Below are 20276 nucleotides of genomic sequence, written 5' to 3'. Positions count from 1 at the left end.
ATGAAGGCTACCTATGCCCTTCTCGTCACGGGCCTGGCCTCCCACCAGGTCGCTGCCACTTGGGACTTCTTCGACAACTTCAACACGCCTTACTACAGCAACAACGAGTGTAGTGACAAGCAAAAGGGTGGCTTTAACTGGTCTGATCTCACCGACGGCGAGTCAGTCTCCGGCTACGGTGACTTCAACTTCTCGGGCGGCTGGAAGTGCTCCAACTCTTTTGGCAAGCGTGACTCGTTGACCAAGCGCACCTTTGGCAGCAAATGCATCACCAACACAGTCTCCAAGCAGAAGCCCGCTTCTTTCGGCTGCGAGAAGCGCGGCTTCTCCATCAGCCACATGGACGTCTCGGCCCAGTTCGACGCCGAACTCGAGCTGCACTACAAGATGAAGGATGGCTCCATCTGCAAGCAGCGCAGCAGCTGCAGCGCCGGCGGCTCCACTCTGCAGAACACGCAGTGCGGTGGCGCTACGGGCGTCGACATCTACCTCGGTGGCCAGCATCAGAGCGGCGACTCGTGCGAGATTGGCTTCCACAACATTGGCTTCGACTGCAGCCCCGAGAAGCCGTACACAACTCCCAGCGTGCCTGATGTTCCCAAGACTACGACTACACCAAAGGTTGAGTCTTCGACTCCCGTTCCCGTCTCGAGCACTCCGTCTGTTTGCAAGGGAGAGGACTGCAAGTCTTATCCTGTTGAGACTCCTGGTGTTTCTACACCCAAGGCTTCTACTCCCGCCATCCAAACTCCTGTCATCTCGACTCCTGCAGCCTCGAAGCCTGCCGTTTCGTCGCCTGTCGTCTCGAAGCCTGTAATCTCCGCTCCTTATGCCAACACAACGACCAGCTACCCTGCTCAGGTTCCCTCTTCGGTTCCCTCTTCTGTCGTAAAATCCGTCTCCATTCCTCCCACCTCTGAGACTCCTCTCGCTACTACCAGCTCCCGCGCTCCCAGCGCTCCTGCCCCCAGCTCTCCCGCCAGCTCTCCAGCCGGCTCTCTCCCTCCTGTGCCATCCACGCCCAGCTACCCACCTCTGAACGTCACCGATGTCGTTCCCAAGTGCTTGAACTCATGGCTCCAAGTCACTGCTGGTGAATGCAAGGACAACACCGACTCCAAGTGCTACTGCGTCAAGCCCGAGTTCACACAACAAGTGATTGACTGTATTACGGCTCGCTGCCCAAGCGATGAGGATGCTGGCACTGCTCTCAAGTACTTCATTGGTATCTGCGCTGAGCACGTCCCGAAGAACCCCATGATTGTTGGAGGCTGCCCTTCATACATTCCTTTGAACCCTCCTTCGTCTCCTCCGGCGGTTTCTTCTACGGCTCCTCCTGCTACCCAGACCAGCTATGCCGCTGTGCCTCCTACTGGTCAGACGACTCCCCCTGCTAAGCCCCCCACTGGCGGTGCATCCAACCCTCCTGCCGGTACTCCCTCTGTCCCTGCTGCTGCTTCTAGCACACCTATTGGACAGACTCCTTACACCGCTGTCACCTACAACGCCACCACCGTCACTGTTCCTCAGGTCCACTTCGCCACTACTCCCCCGGCCCCTGGTAACACCCCGAACCAGCCTGTGGCTCTTGTACCTGGACCTCCACCCTCGGTCCCGGCTTACCCCACCGGCAGCACACCCACTCGTTACCCTACCACCATGGGCACCAACGTGGCCACTGCCACGTCTCTCCGCCCTTCATCCCCGGCTCAGTTCAGTGGCATCGCCTCCCCGCTCACCGTCGTGCCCCAGGGCGCTCTCTTCGGTGCAGTCCTCGCTTTCCTTGCTTTGTGATAATATTTATTGTATGGTCTTTGCACCATCATTTCTTGGTGTATACTAGCTTCATGTCCCCGTGGAATATACGACGCACGGCTCATGTTAGATGTCGGAATGTGTGGTAATACCAGATGTCTTTTCTTGAAATGTAGGCAAAGGAGGAACAAAAAATTTCTATATCTTGAATGTATAATTGCTCATTCCAACATGTCCATGTTGACCGTGCCTTCAAGTGACGTTCTTGCCAGAAATCCTACAGGAAGAGCCAAGTCGGTAGCGTGTATAGCATGTGGGCTCTCGCATGTGAATAAAACTGGGGGTGGGGGCTGTTCCATGAACCGAGGTCCGTCATGGACACTAGCTTTCCCGCCCATAATACCAACAACACCTCCACAACCCCCCCCAGCAAGCCATGTTCCCGGCGCACAACGCACCAGACGTCCAGCATGTCGTCGGCCAGCGCCCCGCAGCCCTCGCCACCCGGTAATCCGAAGCCAATAGACCCGATACTGCGAAATGCGCTCCGCTACACCATCTCGGCAAAGGAATATCAGTTGCTGCACCAGTACCTCCTTTCGCGCGCGCCCGTCGTGAAGAAGCGCAGCATACACCCCAAGCGCTACGACGCCATTGTCCAAGGACGAGACGATTACAATGTCGCCGCCTTCCGTGCCGCGTTGCGCTTGGGCATCGTGACGCTGTCGGGGCTGAAGGCTTGGGAAGTCATCAAGACGCGGCTGTTATCGCCAGGGACCGCAAAGAGGTACAGCCTGTTTTCCTCTCTCTAAAAACTATCTCCAGGGACATTTATTGACGGCTTGCAGGAAACAAGCCCATATACCCCTCTGGAAGTCACCCAACGTGCGTCTCAGCAGCTCGCTCGCCCTGATACTCCTTTTCCATCGGCTGCTCCGACGTGTCTTTGTGCGCATCCGCGAGAGCCTTCTCAGCAATGAAGCGCGCTCCTTTCGGCGGCGGAACCCCCGTATATCCCGATCGTTGACGTCCAGACTCGCGCCGGCGATTGGATCCAGCTTAGCAGGCTTCTTCCTCGCCGTGTATCCCGGCGACCAACTGCGCATTACAATGGCCATCTACGTAATGACGCGCGCCCTGGAATTCGCTTACAACTACCTCGAAGAACAGGGCTACATGAAGAACAGGCCCAGCTGGTTCGGCTCGTGGATGATTATGCCTGTCGCATGCGGTCAACTCCTCCATGCATTCGTCTTTGACCGCGACTGTTTCCCCTCGGGTTTCGGCAAGCACATTCTCGACAACTCGCCGGAATACATCCAGAAGCGGCCTGTTGACTATCCCAGCACCGCGCCATGGCCAGGCACCTTTGCCATTGCAGACAACCTAGCGGAAATCTCGCGCCAGCGCTGGCCCCCTTTTGTCTCGCCCATCCTCTTCCCCGCCGCAGAGACGCTCCCAAAACGCCTCGCCAGCATCTCGCCCATCACGTCGCCCGCCCACCCAGCCATCAAATCGCTCTCGTGCGCGCTGCTGCACCCGCAAGACCCCTCGTGCCTCCGCACATACATCCAGTACTGGATCCAGGCATTCCCCAAAGTCGCGCGCCTCTTCACCCTCTTCTTCGCGGCCCTCAGCCTGCGCCGCTACAAGGAGTTCCTCGCGTCCCCCATCGCAGCCCTCAACTCGCTCGCCAAACGCATCCTCCGCATGTCGCTCTTCCTCTCCGGCGCAATCGGCACCAGCTGGGGCTCCATCTGCCTCTTCCAATCCATGCTGCCCCGCACCTTTCTCGCGACGCAGCGCTGGTTCCTCAGCGGCGTGCTCGGTGGCCTGTGGGGCTTTCTCGCGCGCCGCAACGGCCGAGCAAATTTCCTCTACACGGCACGCATGTCGCTGGATTCCCTGTGGAAAGTCGGTGTCAAGCATGGCTGGTGGGTTGGTCTTCCCAACGGCGACGTTTTCCTTTTCGTCGCCAGCTTGGCCCTCGTTAATGCCCTGTATGAGGTTGAGCCTCGCGCTATCAATAGCGGCGTTGTGAGAAAGGGTCTTGGCGTCCTCAGAGGTGAGGGCTGGGTCGATAGAGCCGTTTTGCTAAACGAGCACGTGGTCACAGGCAAGGAGAGAGAAGAGTAATTCGGATTTTTTTTTATTTACTTGGCCGGTTCAACAGTTTCGCTTTCTAGCACTTGTGCGTGTATTACATTTTGGTTATGCCCATGATGGGTGATGAAGGGCATGTTATATGTAGCATATCATAGCATAGTATCGCGTAGCGGAGCAGAGAAGAGAAGAGTAGAGTAGAGTAGAGTACCAGAGAAACAGCAAATTAACACAATTCTCAAATAACACTACTTACTTACAATGATTTACGAAAAAAAAACTCTTAGAAAATCAATCGCTAAATATCAACTACAGAATACAGACCTTCTTCTTCTTCTTCTTTTTTTTTGGTCGGAAAACTACAAGGCAGGAAAAACGACGTTTAGTGTAAAAAAAAACACACACACACAGCTGGAAGAAGAAGAAAATTGAATATTGGGTATATATCAGGGGAAAACCTTTTGACGCGCAGGTGAAGTGCTCTCTCTCTCTCTCTCTCTCTCTACTTTTTCTCTCCCGCTTGCTTAAGAAATGAAAACAGAAAAAAGAAAACAAAACAAAACAGATAGACAGATAGACAGAAAACAACAGAAACCCCTAATAAGAAAAAAGAAAAAGAAGAAGAAGAAGAAGAAGAAGAAGAAGAAGGCTACTACAAATAAACTTGCTGCATGTCTCCGCACCACCACCTGCCATTACATCCACCCAATTTTTTTCTCTCTCTCCAAATGATGACCACCGATCATATATATATATATATATCCAGCATACGTGGGAAGGCGAGCTCAAAGCTACGCCATAGCCATTGTCTCAGCCGACTCGACCAACTCGGGCCTATCACCACCATAGGACTTAGGCACGCTCTTACCCAGCTCATTGGCCAGCAAACTGCCATTACTCAGGACGACAAACTTGCGGCTCGTTTCCTTTGCGACGACCAGCTTGATGGCGTTGAACAGCCAGCCCATGACGGTGGGGACATTGACGAAGAACTTGCGGGACAGCGTCTCCGGGTAGTGGTTGCCGAGGATCTCAATCGTCTTGTTTGTCGCGGCCTTGACGAGCGGGTCGCGCCGGATAAACGAGACTTGGAGGTAGTCGTGGACTTGGAAGCCTTGGTAGGGGTCGGGCCCTTCGCCGTAGTTGGGGATTGGGACGCTGGCGCTCGAGAGGGAGAGCGCTTGGATCGATTTCTCCATTAGGCCTACGCGCCAGCGGAGGAAGCTGTGAGAGGGCTTGGTTAGCGCGTGCGGTTTCTCGAATGTGTGTGTGTGTGTTGTGGAGAAACTGCTGAGAGAGAGAGAGAGAGACTACATACCCGTCTAAATCACCAAACGTAGCCTTGTTATCCTTGACGGAGCCATAGATATTAAACGTAGCCACATCCTTCTTATTCAAGCTACCGGGCACGCCCTCGACCTGCAGGACGTATCCAAGGCCGTCGAACTTGGTCTTTTCGTAAGTCTCGGTGGCCGCCTTGACGGGATCGAAAGCCTTTCTCCACTTGAGCGTCTCGAGCAGCTGCGTCTTTGCCTTTTCCACGTCGTTCTGGTTGGCGCGCAGGAACTTTTGCAGGATGAGCTTGGTGTGGAAGGCGTTGGAGGCGCTGAGCTCGATGCCGTAGACCTCGTTGTGTTGGGCCGAGGCGACGAGGGCTTCGAAACTGTCGAAGAACTTTGTGAGCGGGTGGTCGGGCGCCGTCTCGGGCCAGACGGGGCCGCTGGTGGCTTCTGTGGGAGCGGCCGCGGGCTGCGCGTCGCTAGGCGCGTCAGCAGGCGGTGCGGCGACGGCAGGAGTCGTTGTGTCGGCTGGCGGTGCCTCTTCAGGCTTCTTCTCCTCTGCCCGTGTGTCATCTGCCTTTGGCTCTTCCTTTTGTTCTTCCTTGACCTCCTCCTTGGTCTCCGCCTTCTTTTCCTCCTCCCCCTTTTTCTCGGCGACGGAGAGGTCAGCTACACCCGCAGTCGCGCTGTCAACAGCCTCCACGTCATCCGTCTTGTGTGTGGGCTCAGCCGTTGTGCTAGTCTCAGGCTGCTTCTCCTGGTTGGGTCCGCTGAAGAGCCCAGCGCCCTCGGTAGGTACGGTGCTTGTTTCTTCTGGTTTTGCTGCCATTGTGCACTTTGTTTGATCCCTGTGATTGGAATGGGCTGCCCTTATTATGTGCTTCGAGATATTTAGGGTTAGCGGTAATCACGCCGCAATCTCCGAAGCCTCAGCATCAACACGCGCGTTCACGTGTTCTCCACGTGCATCACTCTAGCGTTATGAAGAATACGAAACAGGCCCGTCTTGCGCCAAAAAGTGAAGGTGAACCTTGAAGATGACAGCTTTGCATTCACGCTTACTTGATAACTACAAACTCCACATTGGGTCATCATGATGCCTGTCTTCAACGTGCACAACCACCCCAGCAACTTCATGAAATTGCAGCATACCCGAGCCACAGCTGAGTACAACCAGGCCGTATCACAATGAGCAACGAGTACCTGTCATCTGGATGCAAGTTAGCAGAGCCCACCAAATCGTGTTGTACAGCATCAGAGAAAACAAGCAATCAGTCGAAAGATGAAAAGTCTCGAATGGTTTGTCAATCAGTGAGGCGGACCCCTCTGAGTTAGCATGAATTGGTGTTCATCATAGCACGAGGAAGACAAGATGAATGGGTAATTTACCTTTTACGAAAACCTGGCGATCGACAGCTGTGAGTAGTAGAGCCATTAGATACCTAGCATGGAGTCAGCAAACAAGTCACGCATGCAAATGTTACAACCGAGTCGTATATGCAAAGATTTTCAGGTAATCGAACTAAATTTGTTCCCCATGGGTAGGTCGGTATTTGATAATACACTTATTGCTCATCATTGGAAAAAACAACAACAACGGGGGCGCTGCGATGGGCATGTAGGGGTATATAAGCTCACCTTTTCAAAGCAGTCGTAGCTTCACAGAGCCTTCCAAAGACCCAACACGCTGTATTGCTGCGTGCGAGAATCTCACAGCCATGGGCAGTCGACGTGCGGTATGTGTGGAAGGCTTCGTGAAGCTACGATGGGCGCACCGCTACGAGATGGGCGCCAGCGCAGACATTGCGCTCACAGTCGCAAACCATGACGCTGGGGTCCTGCGGTCTTTGGAACATGTTAGCAGCAATCCACATGGAGCTTTTCCGTAACAATTCCGTCAAAAGTACAAGAGATCAGCAATCCCGTTTGGCTTGGGTGGTCGATCACCATAGAGTGTATGATAGGGGCGACACAGAGATTCATCATGGTAATACGATGGGAAGGGGGATAAAAATAAAAAGCGTGGTTCTGAACATACCTGGGTGTTTGCGCGCGTGCGTGGTGCAAGGAGGAGAAGTTGGCAGCAAGAAAGCTCCCAAGTTTTGAACGAAGAGAACGGCAACTTTTTTGCGCCGCGGTGTTTCGTTTCGCCGTTGGTCCGAGCGTAGTCCCCATAGTAGTAGCGCCTTTCTGTCTCCCCCGTTGGACGCGCTCGCTCGCCCGCCATTCTTCAAAGTCCGAACTCCTCTCTCTACGCGCTTAGCTTTCCGCCGCTTCCAACTCGCACCCGCTCCGCTCGCTCGCCCTTTAGCCTCGCACATACACACACACATATATATATATATACGCTTCCTCCAGCCCATCATGGTCGCCTCGACTTCCGCCTCGACATCAGCCTCGTTCGAAGCCTTTGTCAAGCAGACGCGCGAGAAGAAGAAGAACGAGGCGCTCGCGCAGCAGTTCCTAGGCGGAGCCAGCCGAGGCCGGAAATCCAATGGCGGCGGAGCCAGCGCAAAGGCGGCGCGCGTCGAGTCTGAGAAGCCGTCGCTGCTCAGCCGCATCAACGGCGGCGCAGGCGTGCAAAAGCGGTCTGCCAGCGCCAAACCAGCCGGCAGCATCGACGGCAAATGGCAGCACGATCTGCACAAGCTGAACAATCCCCGCGGCGCACCAAATACCAGGAGCGCAATGGCCCGCACCGCGTCGGCATCCCAGGTCGAGCGCAACACGAGGACCTTTGACAAGTTCGCTTCATCCATTGCCCGCGGCGCGGCCACACGCACCAACGACGCACCGGGCTTCAGCATCCGCGGCGTCGCCAACGGAGGGCCATGCACCGTTATCGCCAGCAACTTTGCGCCGGGCACTACCGCCGCGGATATCGAGGCTGTCATGAGCCCGATTGGAGGCGAGACACTGGGCTGCAAGCTGCTGTCTGCGAGTCCCACGGTCATGGTCGAGCTGCAGTTTACCAGCAGAGAGGGAGCTGAGAATGTCATTGCGACGTTTAACAATCAAAAGGTCAGCATACACTCACATGTATATACACGCCGTTGCGCTAAACTAACCCTTTCTTCTACCAGGCTGACGGCAGACTACTCTATGTCTACATGAAAGACGTGCCTGCAACCACGCATCTATCAGCTTCCCGGGCCGCACCACCACCACCGCCAGCCGCAGCCGCCGCTGCCCGTCTCAACCAGCACCAGTCGGTCGACGACATCATGGAACTCGACACCACGGCCGCCCGCTCTTCGGGCAGTTTCCAAGACGGACGCTACGGCTTCAACGAGGGCGGTGGTGCCCGTCGAGATCCTCCCCGGGGCCCGCGTCGCCGCTACTAAAACACACACCATCTTTTTTCTTCCACTTTTTTTTCCCCCTTCCTCCCCGTAATTTGTTCCCCATATCATATATCTATATGTGTGTGTGTGTTTTTCTTTTTCTTTTTTGTATAGCACACTTCCCCCAGAGACGCAAATCTTTTCTGTCTCTCTCTCTCCAGTTTCAAAAAAATCCTTTTTTGTACGATACCCTTTTTTTGTTTTTTTTTATATTCACGAATGATTGAAAGAGCAATGAGCCGAAGGCAAAAAAAAAGATGAATAAATAAACTATCCAAATCAACAACGTCTTAGAAACTTAACGAAGCGAATGGGGAAAGGGAATAGTGAAATCTAAAATCGGTAGACGGGCTAGCTTTGTACCACTTGAAGAATTCGTCTCGCAAAAGGCTGTCCTGTCTAGAGTATATTTGTAAATTAACCCCAATTTACGGACGATTACCAGGCCCGCACGACGATTCCCTATTTTCTTTCTTTTTTGATCTACTTAGCCTTCCACCCCTCAATAGCAGCATCAACCTCACTCCTATATCGCTGCTGGCCCTCGCACTGCTCGAGGAAAACCTTGTATTTAGCATCGAGCAGCTTCTTGACGGTCTTGTCAGCAAGCGGCTTTACGGTTTTACCGGGCTTGCTGAGGCGGTCCATGATGTCCCAGAGGGGCTCGCTGTTGCCGTCCTTGTCTGTGCTGGCGGCCTTTGCACCGAGCATGGCTGCGCCGTGGACGACGGCGGCGTGGACGTAGCGGGGAATGAGGACGGGCATGTCGCAGGCCGTGGCCATGAGCTCCATGAGCAGCGCGTTCTGGCACTGCGAGCCGGACATGAAGATGGATGAGATGACGTGGCCGGATTTGTTCATTGCAGAAACAATCTGGTGCGTCTGCAGGGCGATGAACTCCATGGTGCCATAGTAGTATAGTGCTAGGCCGTCGAGGCTCTTGTCGGAGCTCAGACCAATGACGGCACCCTTCATGTTGGGGTCAGCGATGGGTGAGCGGTTGCCGAAGAGGTCGCCGTAGAAGAAGAAGTGGCGGCCGAGCCAAGAGATGTGTGGTGCGTTTTGATTGTCGGCCATTTCGCGTAGATGCTCGTTGAGGTAATCGTAGATGTTGGTGTTGTAGGTCTCGGCCACAGAAACTGCCTCGTTGAAGGCTGGGTGTGTCTCGATTACGTGCTTGAGCAGCTCGCCCGTTGCACTCTGTCCGCCCTCTGCCATCCAATAGCCTGGTATGAGGACGTCTCGGTACGGGCCCCAGACGCCGTCCACGAAAACGGGATCGCGAGACATGGCGAGATGGCAGGTCGAGGTTCCTGCAACGGCGGCAAGACGCGTGAAGGCTTGGGCGACATCGTTCTTGGGCTGGTCCATGTTGAGCGTGTCCTCGTCGAGCTTGACTTTTGCGCCAACTGTACCAATCCAACCAGCATAGGCATCGATGACACCGCTACCGACTGCAATGCCAGGCTGGAGACCCATTTCCTGTGCAGCCTTCTCGCTGAGCGTACCCACGAGCTCACCAGCCGTGAGATAACGCCCGTTCTGCCTCGAGGTCAGCTGAAATCTATAGGTCTCAAAGAGATGGACAAACCACATTGTCGACGCCTCCCATGCGCTTGAAGTTGTCTTCGCACAACTCCTCAAGGCCGATTTCCTTGAGAAAGTCCTCCTGCCAGCCCTTGACACTTCCATCGACGCCGACTGGCACAAAGCCTTGCTTGCAGACCACACTGCAGTAGCTCCGGCTTTCGCTTCCAGTAGCCAGGTGTGTAAGAGCGTCAGTCAGGTCGTAGAATTTGCAGCGGTCGAACAGCTCTTTTGGCATGTTGTTCTTGAGCCAGAGCACCTTTGGAATCTCCATCTCAATTGACATTTTGCCTCCAACGTAGCGTAGCAAGTTGTGCTTGGTAGCATTGATCTTGTTCGTCTCCTCTACGGGGCGATGATCGAGCCAGAGAATAACGTTGCGGTCGTTACCGTCCTTGTTGTCAAAGTTGGGCCCTGTGACTGGGACAGGCTCGTCCGTGTCGTCCCTGAAGACGGCGAGCGAGCACGTGGCATCGAAGCCAATTCCACGTATAGTTTGCCGGTCAATGTTGTGCTGGTCTATGGCTCGACGGACCGAGGAGCAAATGCAGCGCCAAATGTCAGTCGTGGATTGTTCCTGTCCGATTTCAGTCTGCAGCACTGGGCTCTTCTAAACAGTGCGAAATACATAGTAGCCTGTCTGTGGCTGCCAGAGACCAATGTTCTCCGAAGCCAGTCCTACGATATCGCCCTGGTCGTTCATGATGCAGGCTCTCGCACTACCAGTACCCACATCAATACCAATATAGTGGTCGACTTGCGGGTGGAGCTCATTGCGGGGGTCGGTCGACAGCTGCCGCGACTGCTTGCGCTGCGTCTGTCTGAATGGAATTGAGGCAGCCATGGCGTGCGTAGAGAGTGAAGAAGCAGAGGCGGTGGGAAATCAGCAGAAGCCTTGTACTTCTGCAAGACACTGTTGAGCGACAACACAGCTGTAAATGCGGGATGAGCTCATACGGGCCCTGGAGAAGCTCTAGTATGGTGGGGGTGGGGCAAAAGACAGCATTAGGGGCTGAGATATTCTGTGTAATCGGGCAACATGGTCCCAGGGTCGTCGGGTTGAGCGCCGATCTGCTCGTAAACAGGATGGGGAAAGGTGGGCATCATGAATCCCGGATCCACTTGTTTGGGTATGCCGGGCGCTGTTGGCTATTTGCAACGCCACCAGAGGCAAGTTGTGAGTCTTGGGCGATGACTTATCGGTGTAATTCCGGATGAAGCGGAGAGGCAGCACCGGCCAGTGTCTACGCGTCTCATGAGACGTGGTGTGAGGGGGCGGGCTCGATGCGAGGGGAGGGAGGCATGTCCCTCGGTGATACGGTGATACGATTCGCCGTTGTGAGCTAGCCAAGCTTCCACGTCCAACCCCAGTGCGCGCGTAGATACAGACAGCAGCGCCTTATACCCTTACGCCAAGATGCTGTTCTCCAGGCTTCTTGTACTGCTACCGGTTGCAGTCGCATCGTCGGTGACGCTCTACGTATCGCCCGTCCCCGCCTCTGCGGACACGGCCGCAGTTACTTCGCCGGTGCCCCTCGCGCAGATCGAGTACGATGCGGATCAGTCTGTCGGCACCCTAGTCTCGTATACACCGCCAGCAGGGTCCTACTCGCCGGACCGCCTGCTACGTGTCGGTCTTGCGGACGCGAAATCGAGCTCATGGCACGGAATTGTGACTTCGGCGGCGAGTTTCTCTGAGCAATACCACAAGAAGTTTGTAATCCACGTCGACGACAAAGGCGAGCCGTTCCACGTGGGGTTGAGCACAGCAGCAAAGGGCAGCGGGAGCGAGGTGGAAATTGAGGTTTTGCGGAAGAACACTGGACCCAAGCCGGTGCTGAACAAGCCGATTGTATTGAACGCGGAAGGAAAGGTTGGGTCCGATGAACCGGAAAAGACATTCTTGCAAAAGTGGGTAGATTTGGGATGGAAGCGGAAGAAGGCAAGACTAACAGCGACACAGGTACTGGTGGGCCATTGCCCTTTTCATGCTCGTTCAGCTGGCTGCAGGTGGTGGAGAGAAATAAAGAATAGACAGGCAGGACGTCTATGCAAATACCTGTCCATAGTAAAGGGTACACAACTTCTCTTGTTTCTGTTCCTGTATCGTTCAATTTCCATTCAGGTCACAACGTCTGTCATCATGTGTGCGACTAGCAGAAACGGGGTTCATATTCAGGGCAAAGTCGTGAGCTGTTGTACATTCATATTGTTTCGTCTGCCTCTGATCTATATATCGTGCTGGGTATAAGTATGCATGCATTGTGGGGCCTTGAAGCAGTAGACGGTTGGGCGGGACTAGGCTGGCCCCGAGACAGTAGTGGTAGCGTTGGCCAGGGAAGAAAGAGTGGGGATTGAGCCAGTGGAAGCTGAGCTGGCGGGAGCTGGGACAGCAGGCGAGGGAGCCGACTTTGGCTGGTGGACGTCCATGGGCAGGATCTCGGTCTTGAGCTCTCGCGTCTTCTTCTGCTTGGGCTCCGGAGCCTTTTCGTTCTCTTGGACGTAGAACTTGCGCAGCAGCATGATTGCCTCCTCGCGAAAGATGCCGCCGGTGACGGGGTAAGGCTTGTCGACACTGGGACTGTGGAAGAGTTAGTAGGCGAGACACGAGTCAACGTCGAGCGATGGGCGTACTCGGAGTGGATATTGAGGACCCCTCCTGTTCCGCCAAAGCGCTCGTTCCAGCATCCAAAATAGACGGCGCGAATGCCGTACTGGCGCAGCATCGAGGCGCACATGACGCAGGGCTCGACGGTGACATAGAGGTCCGTCTCGTGGAGGATGGCGATGGGGTGCTTGGCCAGGATGCCGGCAATGGCGACAAACTCGGCGTGCCTGGTGCCGTTGAGGGTGCGGTTTGTTTCGTTCATGCCGCGGCCAATGATGTGGCCGTGCCTGACAAAGACACAGCCGACGGGAGTTTCGTCGCTTTTGAGGGCGAGCTCGGCCTGTGTGGAGGCCCAGTCAGCATGCTGGGGGGGTGGTTTGCTCGCTGCCGCACGTGCTGGCGCGGGAAAGCAGAGACGGCAGCGGGCGGAGGGGGTGATTCACCATAGCAATGGCCTCGCGCATGAAGCCCTCATGATACGCCCTCTCGTCGGGGTCCATGGCGTCTGGAGCGTGAGTCGCTTCGTGGTCTTGGCGCGCTCTGGGGGTCACGGCAGCGGCAGCGGCAGCGGCAGCGAGGGCGTTGTTTGCCGTTTGCTGGGCGTGCAGATGGCGGCGGCAGCAGTAGAGGGCCAGGCCAAGGCCGGCCGAGGCCAGGGCGATGGAGGGCCACGGTTGCCGCGCCCTCAGCATGGCCGTCGTGAGGGTGAAGCAGCTGCGACCATGGGCCATGTTCTGAGACGGAAGGCGCCCTGTTGCTGTTGCTGCTGCTGCTGCCGCTAAAGCCACTGTCTGGGCCAGGGTGCCAGTGCCGCTGCCGCCGCCCCAAGACGGCTCCGGCAAGCGCTAGCCGCTCCGCCCTGGGCCAAGTCGCAGTGCGTCGACGTTGAAGCCGCGCCGCGACCGAGGGCTGGGCCAGCGCCAGAGCATACCAAGAAAAGTGAGGACAGTAATACGCCAGCCAGCACCCATCCTCCCTTCACTGCACCGCCACACCCCCATTACGCACTCGCAACGTACGCACGCACGCCCACGCCGCCCGCTACAAAGAGGCTCCCAGACGCTCGCCCTCGTCTGCTCCGTCTTACATACACCTGCCTGCCTGCCTACCTGAGCTCCACCCACACATACAGCTTGCGCCGCCGCCGCCGCCGCCGCCGCCGCCGCCAACCGCCAACCGCCATCCGCCATCCGCCAGATTGCCCTGCGCACCTCCCGCACGCTTGAAAAACATACACGTGTTACGCCGCCTGCAGCCATGACGCTCGCCGAAGAGTTCAAGTCGCGGAATTTCAGTAAGCCATGAGCCGGTGCCGGTGCCGGTGCTGTTGTGTTGGATTGTTGCTGACATGGCATCTTTGCAGGTATCTACGGTCAATGGTCGGTCGCGCATTGCCTCGCCACCTCTGCACAAGACGTGTGTTGCTGACTCGGGCTTCTAGGACGGGAGTGCTGTGCATCTTCCTGTGCTTTGCGCTGGGCATTGCCAACATCTTCCACGCCAACTTTGTCATTGCCTTTAGCATCGTCTGCCTGTACGGCCCTCACCCCCTCTGCCGCGCCTGCCGCGAGTCCTAACTAACAGCGCAGGGTGTGTTCGTTTGTCATCATCTTCATCGAGATACCGCTCCTCCTCCGCATCTGTCCCACGTCGTCCAAGTTCGATGAGTTTATCCGCAAATTCAGCTCCAACTACATGCGCGCCGCCATCTACTTTGTCATGAGCGCCATACAATGGATCAGCATCTGGCCCATGGCGACGAGCCTGATTGTGGCGGCCATCTTCCTGCTGCTGGCCTCGATGTTCTACGCGCTCGCCGGCTTCAAGGGCCAGCAGTTCCAGGGCAGCAAGACGCTCGGCGGCCAGGGCGTTGCGCAGATGATTATATAGGGCACGGGGGTGGGCAACGATTGCGAATAACGCGACACGCTTTGACTGCACGGCGCGACCGAGGGTGAGGGGGGAATATACCATGGCAGCTGTGTAGCTACATGAGGCCACGACTTGAGTTTGTTGTATCATTGGTCAATAGCTCGGCGTTAGGGGGAGCTACATGTATCATGTGGATTGCTTGAATTGGGAGACGGTTGGCCAAGCTTTTCCAGGCAGCCAAAAATGCGAGATTATGTTTTGACATGTGTGTGCTGTTTGTTTGACATTTGAGTATTGGTCACGAGGGATTGCCCGGGCACTGGTGGGGGGAGCATACGTAACTATACATGTGGAGACGGCGATGACGAGGGGTTCTAGAAGGGCGCATCACACACACACACACACACACACGCATGCACAGGGCGGGCTGCTAGAGCCTGGGTGGTGATTGTGCCAACGGTTCTGCCCACACGCACCCGCACACGGACAGAGGGATGCCACGAAGCCCGTCTCACACCTACAGCCATGCCTACCGGAGCATGCGGATGACGCCCAGCCCAAGGCCAGGCACGAAGCACCATGCTTCAGCTGGCCGGCTTCTTCTGGTTACCTTTGTGGCGACGCTGAGTGGCTGCTGGGGCGTCGCCAGGAACCACAGCTGCTCGGCGCGGGGAACACTAGCGGCTTAAGTCGTGCCGGACTCGCACACTCGTCTTGAAGATCCTGCACCATGGCCGCCCGTTGGCAACACGGCTTCGGCCTGCTCGTGTGCACTCGCGCTGGCCTCACCACATGGCCTCGACGGCCAGCAGGGCAATTGTGGATAGAGATAACACCGGTGTTCACGCGCAAAGGCGTGTCCACGTAGTTGTTGAAGTCGCATAGTCCCCAAAGCAGCATAGCGCCTGGGCACGTCTGGCGTCGACAGCGACAGCGACAGCGACAGCTAACAGTGCAGTGCTACCAATCGACCGCCGTCCGTACGCAGCGGGGCACGACGCCCTCGCCCGCCTCCATGTGAAGACGCAGCCATCACACGGAGACGAAATCAAGCCCAGCAACGGCCACTGCGCATGCTCGAGGCGTTGCCCATGGCCGCCGCGTGCCAGACGCCAAACGCCAGGGCCCCATGCCAGTTCAAGCATGATGCAAATGCGGGTCGCAGACCTGTCCGCTACATACATAAATGCACCCGCCCCAGCTTGACCAGCCCAGCCCACTTTGCGCCATTTGGCAACACAATACCAACCCGCCGCGCTTTTCTCTCCAGCCTCACTCGAGCCCCCGCCCCTAATTGCGTGCTCGCCAGTAAGTCTGCACTATAAATCCCGCTCTGTCCCGCTCCGTTGCCCTCCCGTTTCTCACCAACCCCTCATTGGCTGCCCGCGGCTTGACTTGGGCGAGCTACTCGACCACTTCTCTACATTTGTCCACTTGCCCAGTGCAGCCAATGCCGCTGCCCCTCTGACATTCCATGTACGCATCCAATGCCCGATAACTGTTGAGCATTGCCGCTGACATTCAACTGCCCCGCGCAGCGCCTCACAACCCTACCATACCTCTCTACCCCACATAGCCATCGAGCACCGGCTACGCACACAATGACGGCTCTACCCACAATACCGCCACGCCCAGCGCGCTCCACCAACAACTCTTCTCCTGCCCAGGGAAGCCACATGGAGGTGCCCAAGATCCCTCCTCGCCCCAAGCGTGGCATGGAGCGCTCCGTCTCTCCAAGCGGGGACAGATATGCCCCGTCCCCACTCAACGATCCCACCTACGTGCCCGGCGGCCCACCCAAAGAGAGCAAGCGCCTCAGCACTGAGCTGCCATCCCGCCCCCCGAGTGTCTCTATACCCTCGCTCGGAGAGGAGGGCGCCGAATACGCTAGTTTCGAAGACCTATCCAAGACTCTGCAGAACGACAGCCAGGCTGGCTCTCCGCAGCATATGAAGAATGTGGCAGGAGACTTGCCCTTGTATGCTCCGACTGCCGAGGTCCCCAGTTCCACTGCGAAGAGCAGGATCCAGGCCGTTACGCGGACTGACTCACAGACAGCCACCGCCGCTGGTTTTGGCTCCCAGCTCTCGGTTGATGACAAGGTTTCTCAATCGAAATCGGGTAACTCGGGCTCTTCCATTAGCTCACGCCCCAGCTCCATCTACAACGAGCAAGATGAGCATGGCATTCCAGAGATTGGCGTACAGGTGCCCATGTTCCGCAACGCGGGAGATGTCCAGGCTCCAAGCCCGGCGCCGTTTGCCCAACAAGCCGCATCTCAGGGCATTGGCTTCCACCAGAAACCCAGTGGTCGTCACCATGGACGTACCAAGAGCGGCCGCGAGATCTTCAACGGACCTCCCGGCAGCTATGGTCTGCACGGACACGGTAAAATCTCGACAGATGAGTTCGAGCAAAAGTGGTACGAAAAGCATCCAGACGACTTGAAGCGCGAAAAGGCTGGCGAGTATGGCCCACACATCCAAGAAAACAGAAAGGAATACCATTGGCGCGCCGACAACCTGGAACGACTGGTCCATACCACCTCGCAAGACATTGGCATGGGTACGTCACTGACTCAGATTACACGAGCAGAGCTAATTCTGCTATGCAGGGACTAGTCGAGATGCAATCGGCACGCCCGATGAGCAGATTGGTTACAGAGCGACTGAGGAGTATGCCTCACGCATGGCTTCTCCTAGACCGAGCTCTTCGGCCAACCCCGCTTCGAACAAAACTGGCTATGTCGACTCGCCACTCCGCAACGAAGCCGGCCAAGAAATCAACGACAAGGGCGAGGTCATCCATATTGACCCTCCTTCGCATCGCTCTAGCAAGGTTGGTGGGGGTTACGATCCTCCCACGGAGAACCTTGGACCACGAGGTGGCAACACTGCCGACGAAGCTGGATGGGTTACCGAGCGCGGATATGGCACGCCCATTCTTGCCTCTGACGAGCTGAAGAAGCACCCGGATTCCGAATGGAGACAACCTGCCGTGTCGCCTGAAGTCGAGCGCCACGCTGACGAATACTTTTCCCGTGAGGATAGCGTCACAAAACCACGCTCGTCCAGTAGAAGCTCAAGCAGGAACAACCAGAAGCAGCAACGTGTGATCCCTAGCCCATCTCAGTACGACCACAGCAGTACTCCGCTCGAGTCTCACAAGGAATACGAGCCGCTCTTCCCAGAAGACGACGATGCCAAGAAGCCGAATCCAAAGGTCGAGGACCTCAAGCGTCCCAGTGTTGCCCGCCATCACTTCCCAAGTCAAGATGTTTGGGAAGATACGCCTGGCAGTCTGCAACTTGAGACTACCGTCGATACTCCGCAGGAACCTGAAGAGCCCAAGACGGCAGGTGGCAAAGACGTTAGCCCCGCCAAAATATTTGAGAAGCCAGAGACAGAAGAGCAACGCAAGCAGAAGCTCAACGAAGAAGACCAAAAGTCGTTCCTGTCGGACCACAATAAGCAATTTGGCGTTGAGAACAAGCTCCTTGGAAAAGTACGCGATGAGACAGCGGGCCGTCCCGGCATGCAGCAACGCTTCCCGAGCCAGGATATCTGGGAAGACGCCCCGTCGCATGGCCACCTTGAGACGACAGTTAGCACCCCGCAGATGGAGGAGACCAACGAGTATGCCGAGGACTCTCCAATCGAACCGAAACCTACCATGCCTGCGCGACCCAACATGTCCGCTCGCCCTGCCAAGAAAGAGCTGTCTGACGAAGAAAAGCAAACACCCATCATTCCCCCGAGGCCTGCACGCCAAACCAGAGCATCCGCGGGCTCTCCTGAAAAGACGCCGCCCACCGAGGCACGAGCCAATGAGAGTGATGCCTCACAGCACAAAGGGAAGCCACTGATGGCTGGCCGTCCAGCAGGTTCTAAGATTAGCGCTCTCCAAGCTAGCTTCCTCAAAGATCTTAACAACAAGATTGGTCTCGGCCCGCCTGCTCCTCCCAAGGTCAAGGAACCTGAGCCAGAAGAAGAAACGGAGCCAGCACCACTGCCAGATGCCCGCAAGAGTCGCGCAAAAGGACCACAGAGGAGGAAGCCTTCTTCTTCTCCTACTCCAGGTTCTGCTGCTGCTGCTGCTGCGCCACCACAGAAATTGAGCATTGCTTCTGTGACTGCAATTTGGAGCTTTGTTGAAGACGGTACCTTGGACGTTCCTGCAGCCAAGATGGCCGCACAGATGCAAAACACACTCACTGTCCCCGCAAAGGCTGAAGAGCTTGTGGCCACTGAGGTCGTAGCAGCCAAGAGTGTCTCGTCAGGGTCAGAAGAGCAGCAGCCTACCCCGGCTTCCTCGGAAGATGCTAAACCCGTCGCCGATGCGAAGACTGAGAAGGCTGAGAAGGCCGAGAAGACTGAGAAGACTGCGAAGGCCGAGAAGACTGAGAAGACTGAGAAGACTTCACTTCCAGAGCAAATAGCCTCTCAGGCGGCAAACACCCTGGAGCCAGTCACGTCCAAGGTGACATCTGCCTTGAAGTCCGAGGAGCCTCTAGTCACTGAAACAGCGCCCGGTTCCTTCGATGCACCAGGTGCCTTTCCCGGCTCTGGCCCAGATCTGGAGAACAAGGGCGACGTCAAGACCACTACCTCTGACAAGAAGCCCGCAGACAACGTAGCCACCACCACTGCGTCTGTCGAAGAAAAGCGTGATGGGTCCTCTGCTGCGTAGAAATGGCAGGGCCAACAATCTACGTAGTAGTTGTTTCTTTGGGTTTTTTGGGTTTTTTCTGTAGTTTTTTTTTGGCTGGCTACACCCGTCTCTCTCTATCTCTCTCACTCACTCTCACTCATCTGAGGACGCAATAGAAAGCTTGTCAAAGAGACGTTCCTTGTTGAAACTTTGTTGCTACTGCTTGTTGCACATGTTGGTGAAGGGGGAGAAGAAAAAAAAATGGATACATCAATTCAATATATAACGTGATTGATTTGTGCTCTTTTTGAATCGCCTTGTCTGCTCGCTTGCTTGTGAATATGAATATGGATATGAATATAAATGTTGGTAACAATCCAAGTCTAATCATCATCTTCCCCCCCCCCCTCCCCCATTCAAACGCTACTGTACTAACTTACATAACAGCCACTATATCATCCTACCAATACCAATACCAATACCAACGCCACACCCTCAAGTTCAACATTAATATGTACCATGTATGTATGTACTCTATTCTATTCACTTCACTAATCCCTCTTTTCCCCCCTCCCCCCCCATATACTTGTAAACCCGGCGTAAGTATAACAAAATACTAATGTATGTACTTGTCTGTACGACAATACTATGTATGTATGTATGTATGTATGTATGTATGGAATTGAAATAACTTTGATTCTTGATTTACTTACTTTTTTTTTCTTCTTAACTTGATTGATTGATTGATTCATTGATTGATTGATTGATACGGATCTAGACACACACACACACACACACACAAACAAATAACATGCTGTGGAGGAAAATAGCAGATGGAAACTTGGTTCAGGTGATCTTTGTATTGGATCACTGCTTCGAGAAAAAGTACATACTCAAGCAGGTCAGCTATTTATACCGTAGGCTCTAGGGCTATTTGCCAGTACAGTAGCTCACGTAACATATGAAAATGATTACCAAAGGCGCTTGCCAAAGCCGTGTACGGGTGCCCAATACATGCCAAGTGAGAAAAGTACATAGTAGTGTAGGAGTGTCAGGAATCCATGCAGGGGGGGGGGT

General features: G+C 55.5%; 9 protein-coding genes across 9 annotated transcripts; 6 read left to right on the top strand and 3 right to left on the bottom strand.

Moving 5' to 3' along the window:
- SETTUDRAFT_181030 (uncharacterized protein) lies at positions 1 to 1963 on the top strand (the record flags this gene model as incomplete). Its single annotated transcript, XM_008031690.1, has 1 exon — positions 1 to 1963. The coding sequence occupies one exon, from the start codon at positions 1 to 3 to the stop codon at positions 1792 to 1794; it is 1794 nt and encodes a 597-aa protein (XP_008029881.1). The 3' UTR covers positions 1795 to 1963.
- A 225-nt stretch (positions 1964 to 2188) lies between these two features.
- SETTUDRAFT_121449 (uncharacterized protein) lies at positions 2189 to 4088 on the top strand. Its single transcript, XM_008031689.1, has 2 exons — positions 2189 to 2542; positions 2604 to 4088. The coding sequence occupies exons 1-2, from the start codon at positions 2226 to 2228 to the stop codon at positions 3889 to 3891; spliced, it is 1605 nt and encodes a 534-aa protein (XP_008029880.1). The 5' UTR covers positions 2189 to 2225; the 3' UTR covers positions 3892 to 4088.
- A 252-nt stretch (positions 4089 to 4340) lies between these two features.
- SETTUDRAFT_43694 (uncharacterized protein) lies at positions 4341 to 5967 on the bottom strand (the record flags this gene model as incomplete). Its single annotated transcript, XM_008031317.1, has 2 exons — positions 4341 to 5082; positions 5177 to 5967. The coding sequence occupies 2 exons, from the start codon at positions 5965 to 5967 to the stop codon at positions 4650 to 4652; spliced, it is 1224 nt and encodes a 407-aa protein (XP_008029508.1). The 3' UTR covers positions 4341 to 4649.
- Positions 5968 to 7480: 1513 nt separating this feature from the next.
- On the top strand, positions 7481 to 8576 carry SETTUDRAFT_165267 (uncharacterized protein). Its single transcript, XM_008031688.1, has 2 exons — positions 7481 to 8159; positions 8222 to 8576. The coding sequence occupies exons 1-2, from the start codon at positions 7503 to 7505 to the stop codon at positions 8480 to 8482; spliced, it is 918 nt and encodes a 305-aa protein (XP_008029879.1). The 5' UTR covers positions 7481 to 7502; the 3' UTR covers positions 8483 to 8576.
- Positions 8577 to 8809: 233 nt separating this feature from the next.
- SETTUDRAFT_173510 (uncharacterized protein) lies at positions 8810 to 10913 on the bottom strand (the record flags this gene model as incomplete). Its single annotated transcript, XM_008031687.1, has 3 exons — positions 8810 to 10024; positions 10074 to 10646; positions 10698 to 10913. The coding sequence occupies 3 exons, from the start codon at positions 10911 to 10913 to the stop codon at positions 8966 to 8968; spliced, it is 1848 nt and encodes a 615-aa protein (XP_008029878.1). The 3' UTR covers positions 8810 to 8965.
- Positions 10914 to 11486: 573 nt separating this feature from the next.
- Positions 11487 to 12096, top strand: SETTUDRAFT_22850 (uncharacterized protein; the record flags this gene model as incomplete). Its single annotated transcript, XM_008031199.1, has 2 exons — positions 11487 to 11980; positions 12033 to 12096. The coding sequence occupies 2 exons, from the start codon at positions 11487 to 11489 to the stop codon at positions 12094 to 12096; spliced, it is 558 nt and encodes a 185-aa protein (XP_008029390.1).
- Positions 12097 to 12367: 271 nt separating this feature from the next.
- Positions 12368 to 13177, bottom strand: SETTUDRAFT_96496 (uncharacterized protein; the record flags this gene model as incomplete). The annotated part of the gene is made up of 3 exons (XM_008031686.1): positions 12368 to 12650; positions 12704 to 13017; positions 13121 to 13177. The coding sequence occupies 3 exons, from the start codon at positions 13175 to 13177 to the stop codon at positions 12368 to 12370; spliced, it is 654 nt and encodes a 217-aa protein (XP_008029877.1).
- A 320-nt stretch (positions 13178 to 13497) lies between these two features.
- On the top strand, positions 13498 to 14797 carry SETTUDRAFT_165265 (uncharacterized protein). Its single transcript, XM_008031685.1, has 4 exons — positions 13498 to 13971; positions 14041 to 14056; positions 14119 to 14211; positions 14267 to 14797. Exons 1-4 carry the CDS (start codon positions 13935 to 13937, stop codon positions 14565 to 14567), a joined length of 447 nt encoding a protein of 148 aa, XP_008029876.1. The 5' UTR covers positions 13498 to 13934; the 3' UTR covers positions 14568 to 14797.
- Positions 14798 to 16189: 1392 nt separating this feature from the next.
- Positions 16190 to 19479, top strand: SETTUDRAFT_165263 (uncharacterized protein). The gene is made up of 2 exons (XM_008031684.1): positions 16190 to 17114; positions 17164 to 19479. The coding sequence occupies exons 1-2, from the start codon at positions 16226 to 16228 to the stop codon at positions 19236 to 19238; spliced, it is 2964 nt and encodes a 987-aa protein (XP_008029875.1). The 5' UTR covers positions 16190 to 16225; the 3' UTR covers positions 19239 to 19479.
- The last annotated feature ends 797 nt before the right edge of the window (positions 19480 to 20276 follow it).

Source organism: Exserohilum turcica (genome assembly GCF_000359705.1).
Source record: "Exserohilum turcica Et28A unplaced genomic scaffold SETTUscaffold_6, whole genome shotgun sequence".
NCBI classification, from domain to species: Eukaryota; Fungi; Ascomycota; class Dothideomycetes; order Pleosporales; family Pleosporaceae; genus Exserohilum; species Exserohilum turcicum.
Note: the sequence above shows the minus strand (reverse complement) of the source record. Positions and strands in the feature narration are given on the sequence as shown.